General features: G+C 46.7%; 1 protein-coding gene across 7 annotated transcripts in view; it reads right to left on the reverse strand.

The window, feature by feature from the left end:
• The window catches only part of MUTYH (mutY DNA glycosylase), a 36489-nt gene that overhangs the window by 12164 nt on the left and 1006 nt on the right, over positions 1-23319 (reverse strand). For 4 of the 7 annotated variants that reach the window (XM_029618184.1, XM_029618189.1, XM_029618188.1 and 1 more), the window contains exons 2-8: positions 21063-21175; positions 20595-20731; positions 20277-20316; positions 17590-17663; positions 9969-10010; positions 8810-8881; positions 1682-1795 (exon numbers count right to left, since the gene is read on the reverse strand). In XM_029618184.1, coding sequence (XP_029474044.1) covers positions 1682-1795; positions 8810-8881; positions 9969-10010; positions 17590-17663; positions 20277-20316; positions 20595-20731; positions 21063-21168 — 585 coding nt within the window. In that variant the 5' untranslated portion in view covers positions 21169-21175. The remainder of the gene's footprint in view (positions 1-1681; positions 1796-8809; positions 8882-9968; positions 10011-17589; positions 17664-20276; positions 20317-20594; positions 20732-21062; positions 21176-23319) is intronic. The other 3 variants (XM_029618186.1, XM_029618185.1, XM_029618187.1) reach the window with 2 other exon arrangements.

The following is a 23319-nucleotide window of genomic DNA, read 5'->3' on the forward strand; positions in this document are numbered from 1 at the left end:
AGTATCGAAATAAAAATACCAAACGCATTGAACACGCACAACACACATGTACATGAAGGGCACTCAGCAGGCAGCCCGACTGCCAGCCAGGAATAAGCTCACAAACATGGGTACAGAGAGGCAGATTCCCGGTGCCCAGACAGACACAGAGAGAAACAGCTAACCTCATACCCAGACCGACAGAGAGACCCCCCATAGACAGCCATAGTTACTCCACAGCAAGGCAGACACAGAGAGACAGAGACCCCCCACTACAGGGAGATAGAAACCCAACACTCAGGCACAGAGAGAAACCGATACCTCATACCCAGGCCAACAGAGAGACCCCATCCATAGACAGCCATAGTTACTCCATAGCAAGGCAGACAGAGAGAGACAGAGACCCCCCACTACAGGGAGATAGAAACCCAACACTCAGGCACAGAGAGAAACCGATACCTCATACCCAGGCCAACAGAGAGACCCCATCCATAGACAGCCATAGTTACTCCATAGCAAGGCAGACACAGAGAGACAGAGACCCCCCAGCACAGGGAGATAGAAACCCAACACTCAAGACAGGCTCAGAGAGAAACAGATACCTCATACCCAGGCCAACAGAGAGACCCCATCCATAGACAGCCATAGTTACTCCATAGCAAGGCAGACACAGAGAGACAGAGACCCCCCAGCACAGGGAGATAGAAACCCAACACTCAGACAGGCACAGAGACACAAACATACTTCGTCTAGACAGAAAGCCACAGACAGACACTGCACCCCCAGACAGATGACATCCCATACAGAAACAGACCCGGCAGCATCGTGAATGCCTTCAGGTCTGAGGCCTTCCTTGTGGCAGTGGCTGCTCCCATGCCCACGTCTGCCACAGAGTAAGCAGCTCCCCCGGGGCCATCAAAGGAGATGCATGGCTAAGCTGTGGCACTCACAGTGATGTCAGTATCTGCTCCCTCCTGAGCTTGCAGTGCCTTCACAGCACCGAGACCTGGCAGCATGGCCATTTTCTTCTTCTTTCATTGGGCCACCGGTGTGCACCACTCAGTTTTCTCATCCCCCTGCCCTAGAACACCAGTACTCCTCCTATTGGGAGGAATGAGTTGGAAAACAGAAGAATTTGGACTCCTGCAGATCCCTACACAGAAACTACAAGCTAGCAGAATCCCTCATCTCAGTCACAGCTGCAAAAAACAGGCAGACCTTCACCAAATAGAGGATACGTGACCACAGACTAGAAATAGAAAGATGCAGACAGAAAGTGAACTGGACTCTGTATGCAGTGCAACACTGGAGAAAGAGAAACCGAAATGCAAAGAGATGGACTTTTCCCAAAGCTGTCAGAGAAACTGCAAGGCTTCCCACCAAAGAAGGAGCAGGGAGACCTCTGTCTAATCCGGAGGAAAGAGGAGAAGCAGCAGCGAGAGCAGCAAAACCCCAAGCCGGACCTGCACCAGAACCTGGACCTGCCCTCGTTATTTCTCCTCTGTATTTTGCAAATCTTTCCTTTTATCACTCTGAGGATAATTGTCAGAGGTTTCCTGTCTGAACACTGCCTCCCTTCTCTTTACCTATGTACAAGTTCTCAGAGCAATAGCGTTTCCCTAATCGAACCGAGAGCAAACCCAGATCACCCTCCAAGTAACGGGAGGGAGACCCAGCTGGCTGTGAGTGCTAAGCTCCTGACCTGTCCATAAGCGATGGAAGCGATGGCCCCCGCTGTGTAGCGCCCCACTCCTGGCAGCAGCTTCTGCAGCTCGGCTGCGGTCCGTGGCATCTCACCGTCCAGCCGTGACACCACCTGGAGAGAGGGGCGAGAGATTAAGTGTAAGGTCAGAGACTGCTCTCTCCCCAGCCTGGTGCCCGGAGACCTCCCTGGGAAAACTCACCCCCACCGGCAGTGCCAAGGTATCACCCACCCCCGAGACAGCGTCATGCGGTCTACGAAGCGGTGACACAGAGCACAAATGTTCTAATCTCTTCACGATGACTTTTAAAACTAAATAAATAAATAAAGTTCTCAATAACTCCCCCTTCCCCAAATAAGACTCCCCTGAAAATCCCTAAAGGAAAGCTGCAGACTGTCAGCAGGAAGAGCAGGCAACACTGCCAGCGTCACGGAGGACTGCCTGCACGCTCCACTGCCTCCGAGGGGCCCCGCAGATTCCAAAAAGCATGTACGTGCCACTCTGGGACCGGCACGAGCCCTAGCAGGGAACGTGCAGGCCCTGCGAGGCCCCACCATGGAGACAGCAATGGGCCCCCTGAGCCTGGCAAACCTGGAAATTCCTGAGCCAGCGAGCTGGGCTTTATTTGTAATTTCCCCAAGTGCAGCAGGACACAAACAGAGTAATCCCAAAGACACCCCCCCCCCCCGAAGATCAGCGTGACCCGGGATTGCAGGGAATAGGACTGAGGTCGGTGGAGTCTGACACAGAGCCCCACTGGTCAGGAGGAGACATGGCCAGTGCCCTACAGTATCACAGGTCTGGCCTGAGGACTAGCGGGACACAGGCCTGAAGCACTTGCTGGTACTAGATAAAGACACAATTTTCTTATTGGAGCTGGGGAGGAAGGCAGTGGACAGTCAGTCTTAATCGTAAATCGCTTCCACCTTGCCCTGTTCACTATGTGGTTAATTGCTTTAAGGCCCACGGTTTATAGGCTACAAGTCGCATGAGTTTTTCTGCTATGCAAATTTGCCTTCATTAAAGGGCATCCCAGGCCATGAAATTAAGAAATGATTATTCCCATTACTAATCAATATTACATTAGTGCAGTGATGTCATTGGATGTGGACGTAGCTAATCTGCTAGTTTGTTACCATGTATGAAAGTTCAAAATAATAAGGAGATTATATTGGGACAAATCGCGGATTTACATATTAAGGAAAATTGGTTCTTACCTGCTAATTTTCTTTCCTGTAGTTCCACAGATCAGTTCAGACTCCTGCCAGCAGATGGAGACAGAGAACGTTTCACAGACACAGTACATAACCCAGTGTGCCACCTGCAGTCCCTCAGTACTGACCTGAACCTGAGCTAAGATGACAGCAGCAACCATAAACCTCTAAGCAAACTCCCTCCCCTCCAACAAGCTGGAGGAAGGTGAAGTTGCCCAAAAAGACAACGGAAGACTCGTTTCCCAAATTTAACATAAGTGATCAGCATTGAAAACTTCCAACAACTCCGCACTATATACAAAGAAATAGTACAAGCGACGGTGGACCCTCCCCCTCCCCAAAAATGGGCGGGGCTCTGGCCTGATCTGTGGTACTACAGCAATGAAAATTAGCAGGTAAGAACCAATTTTCCTTTCCCTGTACGTACCCGGATCAGTCCAGACTCCTGGGATGTACGTGAGAGGTGGGATTAGAGTTCCGCTCGCAGAACAATCTCACTAAAGCACATGGAAGCCGGAGCCCCGACGTCCGAGCAATAATGCCTAGCAAAAGTGTGCAACGACTTCCCGGTAGCCACCCAGCAAATTTCATGTGAGACACCTGTTGTGACTCAGCCCAGGAAGGCGCCTGAGAACGCGTCAAATGCGCCCCTAAACCCCCCAGCAGCAGGCACCCTTTAGAAATGTAAGTCAACTCGATCCCTTCCTTCAGCCACCACACAATTCTAGCCTTAGATGCCTTACTTCCCTTCTTTGGACCACTCCACAGTACAAAGAGGTGATCTGATCTATGGAAATCATAAGTGATCTTTAGATACCTCAATAATGGATGTTTTAGCAGCTGTGTTATTTTATCATGAATGTATATTGTAGTGCTTATTATTTGTTTTATATTTTTAGCTAATTTAAAATTACTGCTGCTTATTTAAAAATTGTTTGGATTGTTCTTGTTATTTTATAATATGTAAATAGTTACAATGGCTTGTCTTAGTGATGGTATAAAAACCTTAATTAATAAATAAATAAAATAAATAATGCATGCCTCCCGTTTAAGAGCCTAAGCTTCCCTGCGAAAAGGGTAGAGAAATCCAAACCCGGAAAAGCTGGAAGTTTCCATCGACTAAGATGGAACGCCGAGACTACCTCACGCAAAAAAGAAGGCACCATGCATAAATATACCCCCGAATCAGACATCTGTAGGAAGGGATCTCGACATGACAGTGCCTGGAGCTCCGAAATTCTCCTGGCTGAACAAAGAGCCACCAAGAAGAGTCAAGTCCTTAACCATAGCTCTCTTTAGTGGTTCAAACCAAGCCTCAAACAATCCTCTAAGGACTAGATTCAGATTCCAAGATGGACAAATGTTCCACACCTGAAAATACAAGTTATTAGCTCCCTGAAGGAACCGCATAACATTCGGATGTGTGGGCAGAGGATACCCTTGCACCTTACCCTGGAGACAACCCAGTGTCACTACTGGACTCAGAGTTAAAGGCCGTCCCTTGACCAGAATCTTTCTGTAAAAAAGCCAAAATATGCAACACCACAGCCTGAACAGGCTAAGGCTGCATTCCATCAAGATCAGACCAGGATTTAAAGATCCTCCAAATTCGCACATATGTCAAGGATGTAGAAGGTTGCCTAGCCTGCAGTAAGGTGGAAATAACTGCTTCGGAATATCCCCGCAATCTCAGTCGTCTCTCAGAAATGAAGCCGAGAGACAGAAGCGATTCCCCTGAACCGAAAATATTGGGCCCTGGAGGAAAGAATCGACCAATGTCCCAACCTCAGGCGCCTGTCTATGGTCATGTTGATGAGATCTGGGAAGCATGGTGGATGTGGCCACTCTGGAGCTACCAGGATCACATTGCCCGGATGTTTCTCTATCCGCCGTAATCCCTTGTGCACCAAAGGCCACGGAGGGAAAACAATGAAGAATGCTCCAGGATTTGTAAGAGAACTAAATGGCTCATTGCAAGGTTCACCACTTATCCTAGAGACTTCAAGTGCATTGGTATCCTCTGATTTCACATGAATGGGCCAGTCGTCCAGATACTGATGCACTAACACAGCCTCCTTTTGCAGTGCGGCTGTCCCTACCACCATCTTGGTGAAGATATGTGTACTGATTAAGTACATCGACTTCTGCAAGTATCTTGCCTACGCCTTGTATATTCCTGTAAATAGTCCGTTGCAGTTTTTATTTATTGCTTTAATTCCTCCACCTCCTGCTCTTTGTATACTCCTCCTTGTTCGCCCTCCCTGTTCATTGTAATTTCTACCTTTAAAGTTACATTGTAAACCGGTATGATGTATGCATACTAATACCGGTATATAAAAGTTTTTAAATAAATAAATAAATAAATGTGGATTCGTCATCAGCCGAAGGGAAGGGCTCAAAACTGAAAATGTTCCTTTAGGTACATGCCTCAGGAATATCTGGTGTTCCTGCCTGTTGGCTATGTGCAGATCTACCTCTGTCAAGGAGAGACATGCCAAGAACTCTCCTTTGTGTACTGTTGCTATGATGGACCTCAGAGTTTCCATGCGGACACGGGGAACCCCCGAGAGCCACACTTAGCTTCTTAAAATCTAATACTTCTCATAACTGATGGAGAACAAAATGGCCGCCGTGAGAGAAAGACGCGGTTAGAGGGCTCTCCCAACTCGTCAACTTTTTTTACCTGCCTTTTGAAATATGCCGCATACAAAAAGAAAGGGTAAGGTGAGGGAAGGATCCTCGACCTCCAAGACACCTACCCTACAACAGACGAGAATAAGGGAATTCTTTGCCTTCGGGAGAGCTGGCTGCAGCGTCAGAGGGGGAGCAGGCTCTAACACTGCTCGGCGAGATATCTTTGAGCCCCAGAGCCTCGGCAACTCCCTCCCCTCCTGTCCATTCTAGCCCGGTGGGCCCGACCCTAAATCACGAATGGATGTGGTTTGGTGGGGGAAGCGGCCATCGAGGGGGGCCTCAGCCGTCTGCCCAGCAGGGCAGTCCCAGGGCGGTGATGTGTTAATCGCTCTGTGTGAGGCTAATATTGGAGGACTATGTAGTGCTGATGGAAGTTTTCCAGTGGGGCCTACGCAAGAAAGGAGTCAGATGGAACACCCCAAGGAACCCATGGATCAACAAAAAGGTTTGCCTTTAAAGTTACTTGAAAAACCTTCGGTAGTGACTCTGGAAACAGTGTGGAGTGAAAATGCAATTCTGTCTTTAACCACTGTGATTAAAGACTGACAAACACAGTTAAATGCTGTGAATCCGCTGATGTTGAATCATACAAATAAGATCCAAGAGATGGATTCGCAAATCCAACAGATTAAATCTGTGCAAGCAAACTTAATACAAGGAGATTCAAGAATTGAAAAGCGGATGGAGAACCTGGAAAATAATGCACGCTATAATAATTAACTTTCCGAAATGCAAATTAATTTCCCCTAAAGAGCAGTTTAAAAAGTATTTACAAGACGTACTGTCTTGGCCTAATGGAGAAATACCGAATATTACAAAAACTTATTTCCTCAATGACCAAAGACAAGATGGTATGAAGGTGAATACTCAAGTGGAATTGTCTCAGACGGAGTCCCCATTAAGAGATTTGTCTGGTTTCTTAGAAACTACACAAGAACAAGTAGAAAAAAGAGGGACTTTAATTGTTAGATTTATGATACCTACGGAGCGTGACAGTGTGTTAAGATCATTTCTTAGAAATCGTAATAAAATGTACTTGGGGGAAAAAATCTGAGTTTACCCTGATATAGTGAGATCCATGCAAGTAGGTCGGAAAAAGCTTTCTGGCACTGTGTCCCAGAGCTCGCCAGATGGGAGCTTTGATAACTATAAGATTTCCCTGCAAATGTATTATGAAAATAAATAATGCACATTATGTTTTTATGGAACCTGGGCAGTTAGAGAAATTTCTAAATTCACGTGGGGATAATGGGGAGGATTCTGCTAGAAATGCCAATGTGTAATAAGTACTGCAATTTCTCGCTTTCCTGTTTTTTGAGATATACATAGTATGATGGCTCCAGTTTTCATTTTGTTCTCCCCCATTTGCATAGTAACTGCAGGGATAAGTTAAATATATGTAAACCACTTTTAGTGGTTTGTTTACTGGAGAAATATTTGTAATGATATTCCCTGGAAATTCCATGACATGTTGATACTGTCTTTTGTTTATTATAAAACTCAATAAAGATTACATAAAAAAAAAAACCTCTTGAATTGGATATAGGGGGGGGGGGGGGGGGGGGGGGGGAAAAGAAACAGGACACAACTTAAAATTGACCTCCGGCCACACTAAGCGTGTTCAGGGTCTGAGCCAGAAACTCAGCAAGACATCTCTGTGAAAAAAAGAAAAAAATCTGAGCAGAGTCTGAAGCGGCTCTCAATCACCTGCAATTTCTCCCTCTTCTAGAAGTGAAAAGAGCCAATTCTCCATCTGACTCCTCCGAGGTCTCATGATCCACACCCCCTTGAACATTACCAGGGACAGCCTCCCTGCAGCATTTGCCTGCCGTGACTGACAAATGGGAGGCCCAAGCACGTGATCCCTACATAGCAGGTTGCTTCGCCTTTGCTGGGAGCCCCTGCAGAAAGGTCTGCAGGCCCTGGAAACACATTCCACACCCAGGAGGAGGAGGATGGATCTATACCAGAGTCCATAGGCCCAAACTTGCTTCCCCGAGAGAGGTTGGAGAGAGCTTCTGCCCTCGGGAACAAGGGAGAACTGACCATTGCCTCACCTCCCACTCCACTCCCCTCCAGAGACACCATAGGCCGAGGGGATGTCCCAACATGGACAAAAGCTGCAGCAGTCAAATCACTTCGAGCATCTAAACAGCACTGACAGAAAGGGAGAGAGAGTGAGGACTGAATTACTATCAGACGGCAAGCCTCACACATAGCAAGGTGCTTAGACGAGTTTGTTCCTGCTGCCTAGGTCTCCTGAACTTCGGCTCCCCTCCAGGACGCACGCAAATACGCGCTCAAGACTAGGTCGTGGTAGTACGCACACAAGTACCTACGCAAATATGTGCTCCAGTCTAAGTCGCAGCCTTATGCGCACAAGTACCTAGGCAAATACACGCTCAAGTACCTGCGCAAATACACGCTCAAATCTAGGCCGCGGCCTTACACGCACAGGTTCCCTACGCATGTAACCACCATGCAGCGAGAATGTGCGCATATGCCTACGCATGTAGGAAAAGAAACTAATACTTTCCTTTGGTGCAGAGGTTCTTGTTCCAGGAGTGCAGGCCGCATGGCAGATCAGAAAAGAGCCAGACCACTGGCTATATCCTTCTCCTTGCACCAGACATTAGCAACCCAGCCCAGGACAAATCATATAAAAGGGATCCTTCCCTGCTCCACTGAGACTGCAGTGCAGAACTGCCAGCAGATTCCACCGCTGTGTCAAGGGGGATGAGGGAAATGGACCTCCGGATCGAGCTATCAGAAGGGTCACCAATCCCCTGCTCGTCCACCTCAAACCAGGGGGGATGGCCCCACCAGGATCTCACATCCCCCTGGGAGGATCCAGAAATTTTGTCTTTTAATCTTATTTTTCCTCTCTCTCCAGACTGCAGGTTTTACACCATCTACTGGAGACAGAAATACTGAGGGACTGCAGGTGGCACACTGGGTTATGTACAGTATCAGTGAAACTTTCTCTGTCTCCATCTGCTGGCAGGGAGGCAAAACGCAGGAGTCTGGACTGATCCGGGTACGTACAGGGAACTGAACAGAAAGGGAAGAGCTCCAAACTCTCTCTCTTTCTCGCCTTTCCTTCTGCTGGAAGGGAGCATTAATCAAGATGGCTGTCTCCTTGTGATTCCTGGCTGAGAGAGACCTCGCAGTCAGGTTCACACAATGCAGGACAGAAAAGTGAAGGGGAACCCTCGGCACCTGCTGCGCTGCCTGGTGCAGCCTCTTCCCGCGTGCGTAGTAGCCCAGTCCTGCCCACATCTGGTTCACTTCCTGGAAGCAGAGAAAACAAAGATACATGTGTGTGGAAACTGACATGCTAGTGAGCCCGAGAAGTTCCCTGGTTATCCAGGGAAGGGCTGAGGAAATTCACTAAAGACTCCCAAGAGCGAGACAACTGAACAGGAAAACTCTGCACGTTCAAATAGGGTGGCCAACTGGCTCCTTATTTTCCGGAGAGGTTGATCCAGTCCTGTTTTACCCCACTGCATGCTGGGACTTTTTGTGATTTCTCTATTGCATTCTATTGCAGGGGAGCAAAACAAGGACCAGATCAACTTGTCCTGAAAATCTGGAGCCAGCTGGCAACCCTGTGTTCAAATCATTTTGTATGTGCGGATTAGACGAGCAATGTTACAGTCAGGAGTCTCGTGCATGTGGCTGGAGGACTGTGGGGAATGAGTTTTGCATGCTCTAGCAGAGGCCTCGCTCTCCCGTGTAATTCCAGCAATGCACTGCTGCGTCTGTCATTTGGGGGTGAACTTAAGAGACATTTAATTAAAAAAGATGAAGGGGAAAAAAAACCAAAAAAACTTTCCCCATTCGGGTTTCTTTTCAGCAGGGAAAATACAATACAATACAGCGAAATAGTCAGCAGGAAAGCTTTGGAAGGCGAAAAGCCGCACAGCTTTACCTGGAAGTGAGGGGAGTTTAATCCCATCCTCTGTTGCTAAGGGGATTTTGGCTGCTGATTGGTCGATAGATCTGTCAATCAATATGTGTGCAAAGAACGTCCAGTCAAGCGTCAAATGCTATGAGGTGATTTTGCTCAGCCAATCACAGTCCCTTTTAAAGGAAATGAGAGGGGTTTAAGCTGGGGCAGTTTAGAGCAGTTGGCTCCTGACTGTGGAAGAGGCAAAGCCTGGCACAGAAAGCAGATAACGGCACAGAAAGCCACAACATCTGCTTTAAAAGCAAGGGGTCGTTGTTTTCACAGGTTTTTCATGATTGCAAAATAGTTTAAATGAGCATAAAATAGAACAGAATAATTGAGCACATGTCTGTCATGTGAGGTAGCAAAGGTTTATGAGGTAATTCTGAAGCGGCGAGTCATGTCCCAGCCTGGGAAGGGCAGCCTTACCTCCAGCGATGCCTCTGCCAGCGCTTCCAACGTGGGCCATTTCTAGGGTAGAGAAGACACAAAAGAGGGTCGTGGGGGTTACCATGTGTCCTATACATGCGCACGATTGGGAAAGAGAAATGGAATTAACCAGCACAGACAGGAAATGAAAAGAGGAACTAGCCGACTTCCAGTGGCACATCAGTCTGGAGGGGGGAATAGGACAGAGGGATAGCTACCCTTTGGGACCTAAAAGTAAAGTCCTAACTCTAATGTGACAGCCCACCTGGAAGGAGAGCATCACCTTGCAGTGCCAGGACCTGCTCTCCATGTGATGCAGTATCCGCTCTCACTGAGGAGGTGTCTCCAACGCCTTCTCCCCAGGAAAGAAGAGTTAGGATGTCCATCAGAGCAGCAATTCAGTCATTAGGAATGTAGACAGCTGGGTGGCTGACGAAGGTGAGGACTGCTTGGTAACTTGCCTGCCTGCTGTGAAGGTGGCAGAACTCATGGGTCACCGAGATAGGATTTTAGACAGTGCTGGGGAGGAGCCGGCTGTTATGGTACATGTGGGAACTAACAGGATGGAGGCGGTCCAGAGAAGGGCGACCAAAAAGCTGGAGGGTCTTCATAAAATTACTTATGAGGAGAGATTGAAGAACCTAAATATGTACACCCTGGCGGAGAGGAGGAGCAGGGGTGATATGATACAGACCTTCAGATACCTGGAAGGTTTTAATGATCCATGGTCAACAACAAACCTTTTATGCTGGAAAAATATCAGTAGAACTAGGGGCCATGATTTGAAGCTCCAAGGAGGAAGACTCAGAACTGATGTCAGGAAGTATTTCTTCACTGAGAAGGAGGTGGATGCTTGGAATGCCCTTCTGGAGGAAGTGGTGAAGACTAAAACTGTGAAGGATTTCAAAGGGTCACGGGATAAACACTGTGGATCCATAATGGCTAGAGGATGGAAATGAAGAGTAGAGCCATGGGGGTGGCTTGCGGGAATGATTGCTTCTACCTGGTGATTGCTACCCTTACTCAATAAGCCTTAACACTGTTAATGCAACTCCAACATTGCTCTCTGCTTCAATGGCAAGGGGAAATGTGAAAAAGAGGATTTGCATTCAGACAACAACCAACAAGGACTGAACTTCACAATCTGGGTAAACAAATAAGCGTGGGGGTAGCTTGCTTATTACGGCGGTTACTACCCTAAACCAATTAAGCCTGATACATAACTTTGAATGCATATACAGCGTTGCTCTCTGCTTCAACGGCAAGGGGAAATGTGGAAAACAGTATTTACATTCAGAAAACACCCAACAAGGCACTGATCTGTGCAATCTGGGTAAACAAGCATCAGGGTAACTTGCTTAAGAACATAAGAAAATGCCATGCTGGGTCAGACCAAGGGTCCATCAAGCCCAGCATCCTGTTTCCAACAAAGGCCAAACCAGGCCACAAGAACCTGGCAATTACCCAAACACTAAGAAGATCCCATGCAACTGATGCATTTAATAGCAGTGGCTATTCCCTAAGTAAACTTGATTAATAGCCGTTAATGGACTTCTCATCCAAGAACTTATCCAAACCTTTTTTGAACCCAGCTACACTAACTGCACTAACCACCTTCTCTGGCAACAAATTCCAGAGCTTTATTGTGCGTTGAGTGAAAAAGAATTTTCTCCGATTAGTCTTAAATGTGTTACTTGCTAACTTCATGGAATGCCCCCTAGTCCTTCTATTATTCGAAAGTGTAAATAACCGAGTCACATCTACCCGTTCTAGACCTCTCATGATTTTAAACACCTCTATCATATCCCCCCCTCGGCCGTCTCTTCTCCAAGTTGAACAGCCCTAACCTCTTCAGCCTTTCCTCATAAGGGAGCTGTTCCATTCCCCTTATCATTTTGGTAGCCCTTCTCTGTACCTTCTCCATCGCAACTATATCTTTTTTGAGATGCGGCGACCAGAATTGTACACAGTATTCAAGGTGCGGTCTCACCATGGAGCGATACAGAGGCATTATGACATGTTCCATTTTATTCACCATTCCTTTCCTAATAATTTCTAACATTCTGTTTGCTTTTTTGACTGCTGCAGCACATTGAGCCGATGATTTCAATGTGTTATCCACTATGACACCTAGATCTCTTTCCTGGGTGGTAGCTCCTAATATGGAACCTACTATCATGCGGCGGTTACTACCCTTAACCCTTATGCTCACCTTGATGCAACTCCAACATTACTCTCTGCATCAATGACAGGAGATGGCAGGAAATTTGAATCAAACAGCTACCAACAAGGGCTCAAGGGCCCTGAACTTGGTGGTTGGTGAATCAGATGAGTTTGGGAAAATAAGTGTGGGAGCTTGCTGGGCAGACTGGATGGGCCGATTGGTCTTTTTCTGCCGTCATTTCTATGTTTCTATGACATAAGGTGTACGAGGGAGGTTCTGGAAGCCAGATGTAGGTTTTTAGGTAGTAAGCTGAAACCCATTCCACACACAGGAACAAAGAGGTAGGCAGAGCTTTGGACTCTCAATCCATGGATGAAATGATGGTGCAGGGATGAAGGCTTTAGTTTTGTTAGGAACTGGGCAACATTTTGAGGAAGGGGGAGCCTATTCCGAAAAGATGGGCTTCATTTTAACCAAGTTGGAATCCTGCCGCTGGAAAGGAAAATTGGGTCTTATCTGCTAATTTTCGTTCCTGGAATACCACAAATCAGTCTAGACTCCTGGGTTTTGCCTCCCTGCCAGCAGATGGAGACAGAGAAGAAAAGCTTTACTGACACTGCTACTTAACCTAATGTGCCACCTGCAGTCCCTCACTATGACCTGTATCCAAGCCAAGATGAGAACATCTATAACAATAACTGAGACCGTCAACAAGCAGGAGGAAGGTGAAGCCTCAATCGGAACTCCATTCTATCACCATCCAATCCAATCCAAACAAACAACTCTGCACCATTTAGATACTGCCTTGATGAGAAGACTTTCCTGAATGGGGGGGGGGGGGGTTCTGGATCGATCTGTGGCACTCCAGGAACAAAAATCAGGAGGAAAGAACCAATTTTCCTTTGCTGTTAATACCCCAGATCAGTCCAAACTCCTGGGATGTACCCAAGCTTCCCTATACTGGGCAGGAATGTGATAGCCCCGCCAGCAATACACTCTCTCCAAACCCCATGGAGCCCGGAGATCCAACCGGTAATGTCTGGAGAAAGCGTGTAATGACTTCCAAGTAACCGCCCGACAGATTTCTTGTGAAGACACCAGTTGACATTTGTCCCCTGAGGTCGCCTGCACCCGAGTCGTGTGAGTCCTTAGACCTTCCTGCACCAGTCGACCTCTGCAAATGTCGGGCCCTTCAGCCACTGCACAATACTAGCTTTGGATGCCTTGCACCCCTTTCTTGATGCATCCCAAAGCACAAAGAGATGATCCGATCTCTGGAAATTATTAGTCACATTGAGATACCGCCACAAAGCCCAAAACACATCCAGCGAAGTTCCCTCACATGTGGCACAGATGAATCCAAATTTGGAAAAGCGGGAAGGTCCACTGTTTGACTAAAATGAAAATCAGAAACAACCTTTGGCAGAAAGGAAAGCACCGTCTACGATGACATCCCAGTCTATAAACTGAACAAAGGGATCTGTACAAGACAATGCTTGAAGCTCTGAAATTCTTCTGGCCAAAGAAAAGGCCACAAAAAACAAACAAACAAAAAAGGCACCTTCAGGGTTAAATCCCTAAGAATCATCCTCTTCAACACTTTGAAGAGAGCCTCACACATCACTTCATTGTGGGATGCAAATGCATCACCTCTGGAAGAAAAATGGATAACTTCCTGATACTAAACCAAGGTTACCCGTACACATTACCTCACAGAAAGCTCAAGGCTTGTACTGGATTTTTAGGGAACTGAATGTCAACTTTTTTTGCTAATGAAGAACCACCAATTAAATCCTTCATAATCGATTTATCACTTAAATGTATGAATTCCAAATCTCAAAAATGAGTAAAATGATTCATGAGTGATTATGAAGTTTTTTTACTCATTTTTGAGATTTGGAATTCATACATTTAAGTGATAAATCGATTATGAAGGATTTAATTGGTGGTTCTTCATTTGCATTGTAAAAATCCTTCTTAAATTAACTCGGTGCTCATTGATAGCATTTTAACCTTTTTTGCTAGACAGTTCTACAAAGAAAACCCAGACGTGAGACTGAGCCGGAAATGGCACGACCCCCTCTCTGAGGTACCTTGTCTAAAACACCTTCCATACCCAATATAGGCCTGAGAAGTGGAAGGTCTCCTAGTCTGCAACAGGGTGATAACGACTTCCTCTGAACAGCCTCTCAATCGCCAACAATACATCTCAAAGAATTTATTTTATTTAAAAAGCACTTACTACCTGTCCTTCCTACATTCAGAGCGAGGTACAATATGAGAAATATATAGACAGTAAAGAGGGAGGCAGGTAATGCAAAATCTTAGGGAGGGAGAAAAAGGACAAGCATCGAGGAGTGAGATCAGTTGCGCCAGAAGGTCATAGGAGAGGGGAGTAGAAGACTAGGTATCATCTCCTGCAGGAAGACCGGTTGGGGATAGTCCGTTGTCATCTTGGCTAGGGAATGCTCTCTGGAGGATAGTTTTTAGGGCTCTTTTGAAGAAACTAAGGTGCCTGATCCAAGAAGCTTAATCTGTGATGGAGCAACTTGGAAAGAAGCCCGAGCCTTAGAAGACCATCCACTGACAGAATTACCCCATCCAAAAACCATGGGCAATGCGCACAGGTAATGCAGCCATTCTGGAGGTACCAGGATCACTTCTCAGATGCAGCGCAATATGCCTCAGAACTCTTTCTATTTGTAGCCCAGGAGGGAAGACAGACAACCGAATCCCACAGAGCTCCGGAAGAATCAGAGGGTCGAGTTCCTCTGCTCAGACCTCCCTAATTTGTCTGAAAAAGCACTTTGGCTTTCCGAGTCTATGCCACCAAATCTAGCTGTGGAATGCCCCACCTTGAGCAAATGAGCACCAGCATTTTTTCTGCCAGCTCCCATTCTCCAGGGTCCAGCCCTAGTCGACTCAAAGTCTGCCTGAATATTGTCCACTCCAGCGACATGAGATGCTGCCAGCACTACCATAAGTTGTTCTGCCTAGCAGAAGAAATCCTGGGCCTTCTGAAAGAACAAGAGACCCCTGGTCTCCCTCAGCAATCGATATAACCTTTTGTCACTGCCTTGGCCGCTAGAACTCTCACCACATGCCAGCACAACTGTGAAAGAAAAGACAGTAGCACATTGCGAACCGCCCTCGACTTTCAACGACTGATAGACTACGACGCCTCCTTCACTGATTACCAGTCCTGTGCTACTTGATCTTGGCAAAAGGCTACCCAGCCTTTCAGACTAGCCTCGGTGGTCACTAGCACCCAATGTGGGATCTCCAATTCGACACCTAGTTGGCCTGAGGAGACCACCTGAAGAGACTAGACCTTGAGTCTCCCTTCAGTGGTAGTTGCAGTTGGAACTCCTCTGACAGAGTTCCAGTGCAACCGAAGTGTCCTCTGAAGAGACCTCTTATTCGCCAATACCCAGAGAACTACATCTAGTGTAGACACTATAGATCCCAGGATCTACAAACAACCTCAGAATCTGGGAACTGAAAGCTGCAATAATCGGCAAAACAGTGACTGCAAATTCAGAACAAGCACCGCTGGTGGAGCATTGGGTTAAGTGTTCCCCTATTGTAACAAAATTACATCAGTACTCAGCCCTGAATTCAAACCATGTCAAACAAAGAATCAGATTGTTTCTAGGAATATATTGGACAAACGAAACACACAATCTGGGTACGTATCAGGGAACATTTAAGCTGTGTATATATATATATATATATATATATATATATATATATATAATATATTACAGCCTGGGCCGACTTACAAGTAAAGCGTCCTCTTAGTTGATATTCTCGTGTCCGGGATGGGTGAATCCTCAACGCATGAATCCTATGAGACTGTGGGATGCTTGGAAGGTTGCTCCGATGGGGTCCCCCTAGAGATTTAGTAGGAATTTTCTACCTGGGCTTACATCTCCAGACTTTCACTGATGGGAAGATTTGGATGTGTCTTGGTTGGAGTAAAGTCTGAGTGCTGAGCTTTGGAGATCTTAGTGAGAAATACCATTTTACTGCTCGGGACAAATTTCCTTATTTGCAATTACATCATTTTATGAGTTCAAAACTAATTACAACTGATCTTTTGAAGAGTAAAACCTTGCTCAAGGGCTATTGTGAGAAAGCTAAGGGGATAATTTCAAAACAGTCTGCAGCACTGAGTGCTGACTCTGCTACAAAGCCATGCACTGCCGAGCGACTGTCGGCTTTCCCCCTTGTTCTAGTTTAAAAGCTGCTCTATCTCCTTTTTAAAGGTTAGCGCCAGCAGCCTTGTTCCACCCTGGTTAAGGTGGAGCCCATCCCTTCGGAAGAGACTCCCCCTTCCCCAAAAGGTTCCCCAGTTCCTAACAAAACTGAATCCCTCTTCCCTGCCCCATCGTCTCATCCACGCATTGAGACTCCAGAGCTCGGCCTGCATCTGGGGACCTGCGCGTGGAACAGGGAGCATTTGAGAGGTTCTGGATTTAAGCTTTCTACCTAAAAGCTGAAACTTGTATTCCAGAACCTCCCTCTCCTATCTTTTTTTGTCGTAGATAGCCACATGTACCATGACTACCAACTCCTCCCCAGCACTGTCTGAAATCCTTTCTAGGTGATGTATGAGGTCCACTACCTTGGCACCAGGCAGGCAACTTACCAAGCGATCCTCATGCCCACCAGCCACCCAACTATCTATACTCTCAATGATCAAATCACACAGTACGAGGCACACAAGCCCTTGAAGGCCCATCCTCGATGTGAGAGGAAATCCTCAACTGAGTGTGGTGGCGATCAAAAAAAGCAAACAACGTTAGGAATTATTAGGAAAAGAATGGAGAATACAACGGCAAATGTCATAATACCTCTTCATCGCTCCATCATCGTTGCATCTCAAAAAAGATATAGTTGTATTGGAAAAGGTAAATAAATGGGCAACCAAAATGATAGAGGGGATGAAACTGCTCCCCTATGAGGAAAGACTAAAGAGGTTAGGGCTGTTCAGCTTGGAGAAGAGACGACTGAGGGGGGATATGATAGAGGTTTACAAAATCATGAGTGGAGCGGAATATCTAAATATGAATCAGTTGTTTAGTCTTTCAAAAAATAAAGACCAGGGGGCACTCCATGAAGTTAGCAAGAAGCACATTTAAAACAAATTGTCGAAAATACTTTTTCACTTGATGCACAATTAAGCTCTGGAATGTATTACTGGAGGATGTGGTAAAGGCTGTTTGCAAAAGTTTGGACAAGTGCCTGGAGGAGAAGTCCATAAACTGCTATTAACCAGGTAGACTTGGGGAAAGCTACTGCTTATCCCTGGGCTTGCCTGACCCTTGGGCTGCCCCAGTATGGCAGTTTTGTTCCTACCTGTCCAACTCCTGAGCAAGGAGTAAATTCCATGTGCATGAAAGCCTCGGGACTCGGGAGGCAGCTCTCACTGAGAACAGATGATGAGTAACTCACCTTCATCCACCTGTTGTAATAGTTAATCACAGTGGCGACCTGTGTCTGCTGCAGCATCACTTCCGACACCCACACTGTGGCCAAAAAGAACACGAAAGTAGTCAAGGGGATCCTTGAATGCAGAACAAGAATATCCCTTCATGACACGGAGCCCCAGGATTTTCTGCCCCATCCCCTTTCAGCTTCCCCACTGCCTTCCATGGTTTGGGAGCAAACAACTCCGAGCTTTCTGCCCCCTTGTACAGACCACATCTGACCTCCCTTACCCCTCCTCCTGGCCACCCTATGAGGGGTGAGTGACTCCCAGATTGAAGGGGAGTCACTCAACTCACCCCCTCACAGGGTCTCCATCTGTTGGAGGGGAGGCAAAACCCAGGAGTCTGGATTGATCCGTGGTCCTACAGGAATGACCCAATATTCCTCTCTCTCACAAACACGTGGGCTCCCGTTCTTCATGACGCACAGCACCCTCACCCCCCCGGATATGAGGGCTAAAGATATTACAGTCATGACTTGTGATAGGGAGCAGTAAAGAGGCAGGGAAACACTTTTTGGCATGACACTCAAGGAGTCATTACTCTTGTTCTCCTAAGTTTCTTGGCATGTATGCTTCACTTTTATTCTTTGCTTTTGCTAGACGGAGATTGCAGAAGGGAAGATGCTATATAAAGATGCTGCATAAGCTGGAAAGTTACTAGGCCACAGTATTACAGTCGTGTTTAGGACACCCCAGGGTCATACTACAACGTCAGCTTCGCTGCAGGCCCACAGAAAGCATTTGCAGACTGAACAAGAGTGAATTACATAGTTTATAATAAATAGCCAGGGTTAAAAATGTTGATAATTGTGTAACCCAATTACTGGTTTAGGGGATGGAGAGATGAAGACGTGCAAACCCGATGTGATGTCTTCTCAGTCAAATCATCCGAGAGAGCGCGTCACGCTGCGTGCCATTCTCTCGCTCTCTCGCCATAGGGTTTACTTTATTGTATTATTTGTTGCATTTAATAAACACGGATTTTTCTCCACAGCTGCTGGCTCAAAGAGTTATTTCATCCACAACACCCCCTCCTCCCCTCTCTCTCTCTCACAATCTCTCTGTCATGCTTCTTTCTTCTGCGGTAAGCAGGCCTAGGGCCTATTCTCCTCTCCACTTATTCTGCTGCCAGCGGGCCTGGCTCCCTCTTTTTTTCTGCCACCAGCAATATGGGCTCTGCCAATGGCCAGCACCAAGCTTCTAAGTCTTAAAACTAATCTAAGTAATGTAATGAATTCTAGCTAATCCAGACTGAAGGGATTCGCGCCTCCACCATCTGCTGGAGACAGAGAAATACTGGCAGACTCTAGGTGGCACCTCAGGGTATAGGGCAGAGTCATTAAAACTTCTCTGTCTCCACCTGCTGGAGGGGAGGCCAAACCCAGGAGTCTGGACTGATCCGGGTAAGTACAGGGAATGGCCGGCACCAAGCTTCTCTCCCTGTGGCCTCGTCCAAGGCCTCACTCCCTTTTGTTTCTGCTGCCAGTAGGATGGGGCTCCACCAATGGCCAGCGCCGGGCCTTGCTGTCAGCACGAATGAGAGCCCTTGAGCTGTGGCGTGGTTGACGCAGCTAAACTGACAAACCTACCTGGCCCACGCCGACAACAGGTGGACTCGCTCTTACAAGGACTAGGAGTGGGGATTCTCCTACTCCCGCCCTGTTCCCCACAGGATGAGCCCTTGGGTTCCAGGGGCCGGCCGGGTTTAGGCAAGAGTCCTGTAAGGAGCAATCTGACAGAGTCAAGCAGCAGGCCGAGGTCAGCAGGCAGCGGGCAAGCGGTATTGAAGTCCAAGCTGAGGTCGGGGCAGGAGAAGATCAGGCAGTGTCGAGGTCCAAGCTGAGGTCAGGGCAGGCGGCAGTCCAAAAGAATAGTCAGGGTCGGAGGCCAGAAGTCAGGCAGAGACAGACAGACCAAGGTATGGCAGGAACAAAGGAGGACAGGGCAAGGCAAGCACAAGACAGGGAATCAACACCCACTGCAGGAGCAGGAGGACCTGTTACCGAGGGATCTGCTTGTTGGAGCGCCGGACTTTAAACAGCAGGCTTTATGAGGTCCTTGGTGAGCACCGGCTGAAGGGTTTCCTGCCGCGGGGCCTTTAAGATGTGCCAAGCTCTGTCAACTCACACCTAGAAGGCCCCAGGGTCATGGCAGGATGGCATTGTGGCTGCACGAGTAGCTGGGGGTGAGTGCGGCTGGCCAAAATCTTACATCTCCTTTCTTTCACTCTGTCAATGGCTCCACGCCAGGCTTCTCCCTCTCTGCCCCGACCCCCCAAGTGTGTGCAAACTGCACGGTTTGTATACCTGGTAGCACCGGGCTGGTTATGAGTGCTTTATTGAATGATTTGGACATTGGCTTGTTACCAGCTTAGAACTGGAGAAAACTATTTTATATAAATAAACTGTCCAAGTGGCAGCCAGCACACCTTACGGGTTTCCTACGATCCCACGGGGATTCCTCTAGGGACTGAGTTTGCAACCCTTGCCATGGAATCACAAGAGGTCAGGGACCCTGAGGTGGGGACAGACACTCCCTGGGCAAAAGGATCCCGGAAGCAGCACCTGTGCTGCTACCAGGAAGAGAAGAGGGAGGCAGACAGGAGGAGGAGGAGGAGGGGTAACGCGGGGTGTCCCCAGGCTGCTCTCACCTGCATAGGCTCTTCTGTTCAAGTTGGATTCTGCTGAGGCCTTAAAGGAAAGCAGAAAGGGCATCCTGAGCACCAGTCAGAGAGCTTGCACCCAAAAGACATCAGAGCACAGATACTGCAGGCCCCTGCTAAAAGCACAAAATGGCCCATCTCATCCCAGGACTCGAAAAGGGGGAAGAAAAGCCCCTCCCAAAATACAAAGCAGGCTTCCTCCATCCACCCACAGTCTGTAGGTCATTCCTCCCCTCCTCCCAACCCATGGGACATGCTGTCTCGTAATGCCCCACAGGTGCAGGGACCTGAGAAGTGACTGCGTACCTGCTTCCTCCAGGGAAGATCCCTCTTGTGCTCCTCATACCAAGACAGCAAATTCCTGCCAAATGAAGCAATTTCCAGTGCATCGGTGAAGAAATGGAAGGAGGACAGATGATGGGATTCCAGGGAGGAGACAGCTGCTGCAGAAAAATATGCAAAGGATGAGACAGCTGAGAGCCGTACAATCTCCGCACGCCCAAAGCACAGCTGTAGGCACATCTCTGGCCGCAGCAACATCCTGCTGTCATGGCCACTGCCCTGGATGGGGACGATGTCGCCCTACTACAGCTTATGCGATACTCTATACAAACCCACGAAGGTGCACCTACACTGTGCTCTCGTCCCTTCGGGCAGTCTGAAGACTGCTGGCATTAAAGAATATTATATAAAAGCGACTAAAAAAGGACATTATAATGAGCAGAAAAGAGCCAGTCAGATTCCTCCTGCCCAAGTCTCATTTCTAAGGCAAACCTTCCAGTACAGGATTCCTCTCCCTGTGTCTTGGAGAGCTCTTCTCTTTCTCAGCAGCTGCTGGAGCCGTCTCCTGGATCCTGGACACTGTTCGCACCTTACGCATGATAAATCTATAAAACCCACAGACAAGCGGTTCTTTAGCATGGTGAGCTGCCAGCAACCTGCCAACTCTGATCTCACAAAGCACGCACGGCTCCTCTGCCTCTCATTAGTCAGCCCCCAAGAAGACTCCAATTAATCAAAGAAAATCCAACCACACAACTATAACACCTGGAGTGTGTACCGCACCTGCATTCAGCCACCTCAGGCTGATTCCTAGCACTGCTGGAGTAATAGGGACCTGAGGAAGAACACCGTTTCCTAATTTCAGTTTGAGAACCTCTGCACGCCCTCCTGTTCCCTTGCAGCTGAGCAACTGTGATGTATTTTGTGTTTAACTCATACTTCCTATGTAATCCATCTTTATTTGCTGATTTATACCTATGAATGTCATTATTGTAAACCATTGTGATCTTTACATGGAACCACGGTACACAAAATGTCTAAAAAAATAAATAAATATTTTTATTTTATGCACCACCCTGAACTATTGGAGGGTGCAGTCAATAAACTTTAATAAAATAAATAAATCCTACTATTGCTGCATTTCCTCCCCATGCATCCACAACAACAAAGTAAATTGGTAAGAACTAGATAGCCCTCCTAGTCTGGGCAGTTGCTCCATCCACTGACCTTTGGCCTTCATATGCACTGAAGAGTCCAACTGGCAATTCTACAAGCTTTACCACCCTCGGGAGCTTGCTCCTTATCCTTTTAGCTGGGGACCCTAAGGCAGCTGTATTGCCAGTCATTGTAAGGTGACTTTCTTTAAGCCCTCTACAATTCCAGAAAAATGGACCTATGCATTTCCACAGAACCAGCACCGACTCTCAGAGTATCTCTCTGGTTACTTTACTTTCATTTATTTATTTTATTTATTGCTTTTTTATACCTTCGTTCGTTAAAACATCACATCGGTTTACATAAATAATAAAACATGGAAAGAAAATAAAATACAATGTTAAAATAGGCTTAAAAATACAAAATAAAAACATTCAGTATACACAATAAAAAATATAAATATAAAAAAAAACAAAACTATAATGAGACTAAAAGAAAACTAAACAAAGACTCTGCTTTTAGGCTTAAGATGTCAAGGAAGATGATTATTATGGGAAAGCCTGCTGAAAAAGCCAGGTCTTCAACTTTTTCTTAAAAGTATGAGAATTGTTCTCAAGTCTTAATTCTTGGGGAGTTGGAGAGCTCTGAGTATGGATGCTGGGAGTCCTAACAGTATAGTATTACAGTAGTCTATTTTGGAAAAAATTAAAGCTTGCAGCACCGTTCTAAAATCTGTCTGATGGAGAAGGGGTCTTACTTTTTCAGTATTTGTAATTTATAATAGTAATCTTTGATTGTTGTGCTTAAGAATGTTTTTAAATTAAATTCAGAGTCGAGTATTACACAGAGATCTCTCACCTCTTGAGCGATGTGGTGTTTAGTTTGATTAGCATTGCTATCTGATAGGACTTTATCATTTAATTTATGACAGAGTAATAGAAGTTCTGTTTTAGAAGGGTTTAAATAGAGAAGAAGGAAGAACTTCTGCAAACCAAAAACTGCTACAAAGAAAGGGATCCACAGGTTCTGCTATCTGCATCTGCTGGAGACAGAGAAATACTGAAGGGACACAGGGGGAGCACTGTCCTTGTACAGGATACCTTTTGAGTTTTTCTCTGTCTCCATCTGCTGGAAAGGAGGCTCAACCCACTGTCTGGACAGATCCGGGTACGCACAGGGAACAGCTAATTGATGGCAGAAAGATAAATCTCCCAGAAATTGAGGGCCTTAGTTATAGAATCCGTGATGGGAATTAGGATTTGCATGTCATCTGCATAGATGAAGTGTGTTAGCCCAAGTCATGCTAGTAACTTGCAAAGTGGTAATATGTATATGTTGAATAATGTAGATGACAGTGAGGATCCTTGGGGAACGCCTTGCGTGAGCTCAATGGGTTCAGATTCAAAATTACCTATCATTTAGATATAATTTAAACCAATGCAGTGTTTTCTCCGTTAGTCCAATTTCAATCAGTCTATCTAGTAGACTTTCGTCGGCATGAACTCCATTCGCCGCCGCTCTGAGTGCTATTCCTCAGCCAGCAACTCATCCAGTCAACAACTTTCAGCTCAAAGTGGCTATATTTTGGCATTTT

This window comes from Rhinatrema bivittatum, chromosome 10, assembly GCF_901001135.1.
Source record: "Rhinatrema bivittatum chromosome 10, aRhiBiv1.1, whole genome shotgun sequence".
NCBI lineage: Eukaryota > Metazoa > Chordata > Amphibia > Gymnophiona > Rhinatrematidae > Rhinatrema > Rhinatrema bivittatum.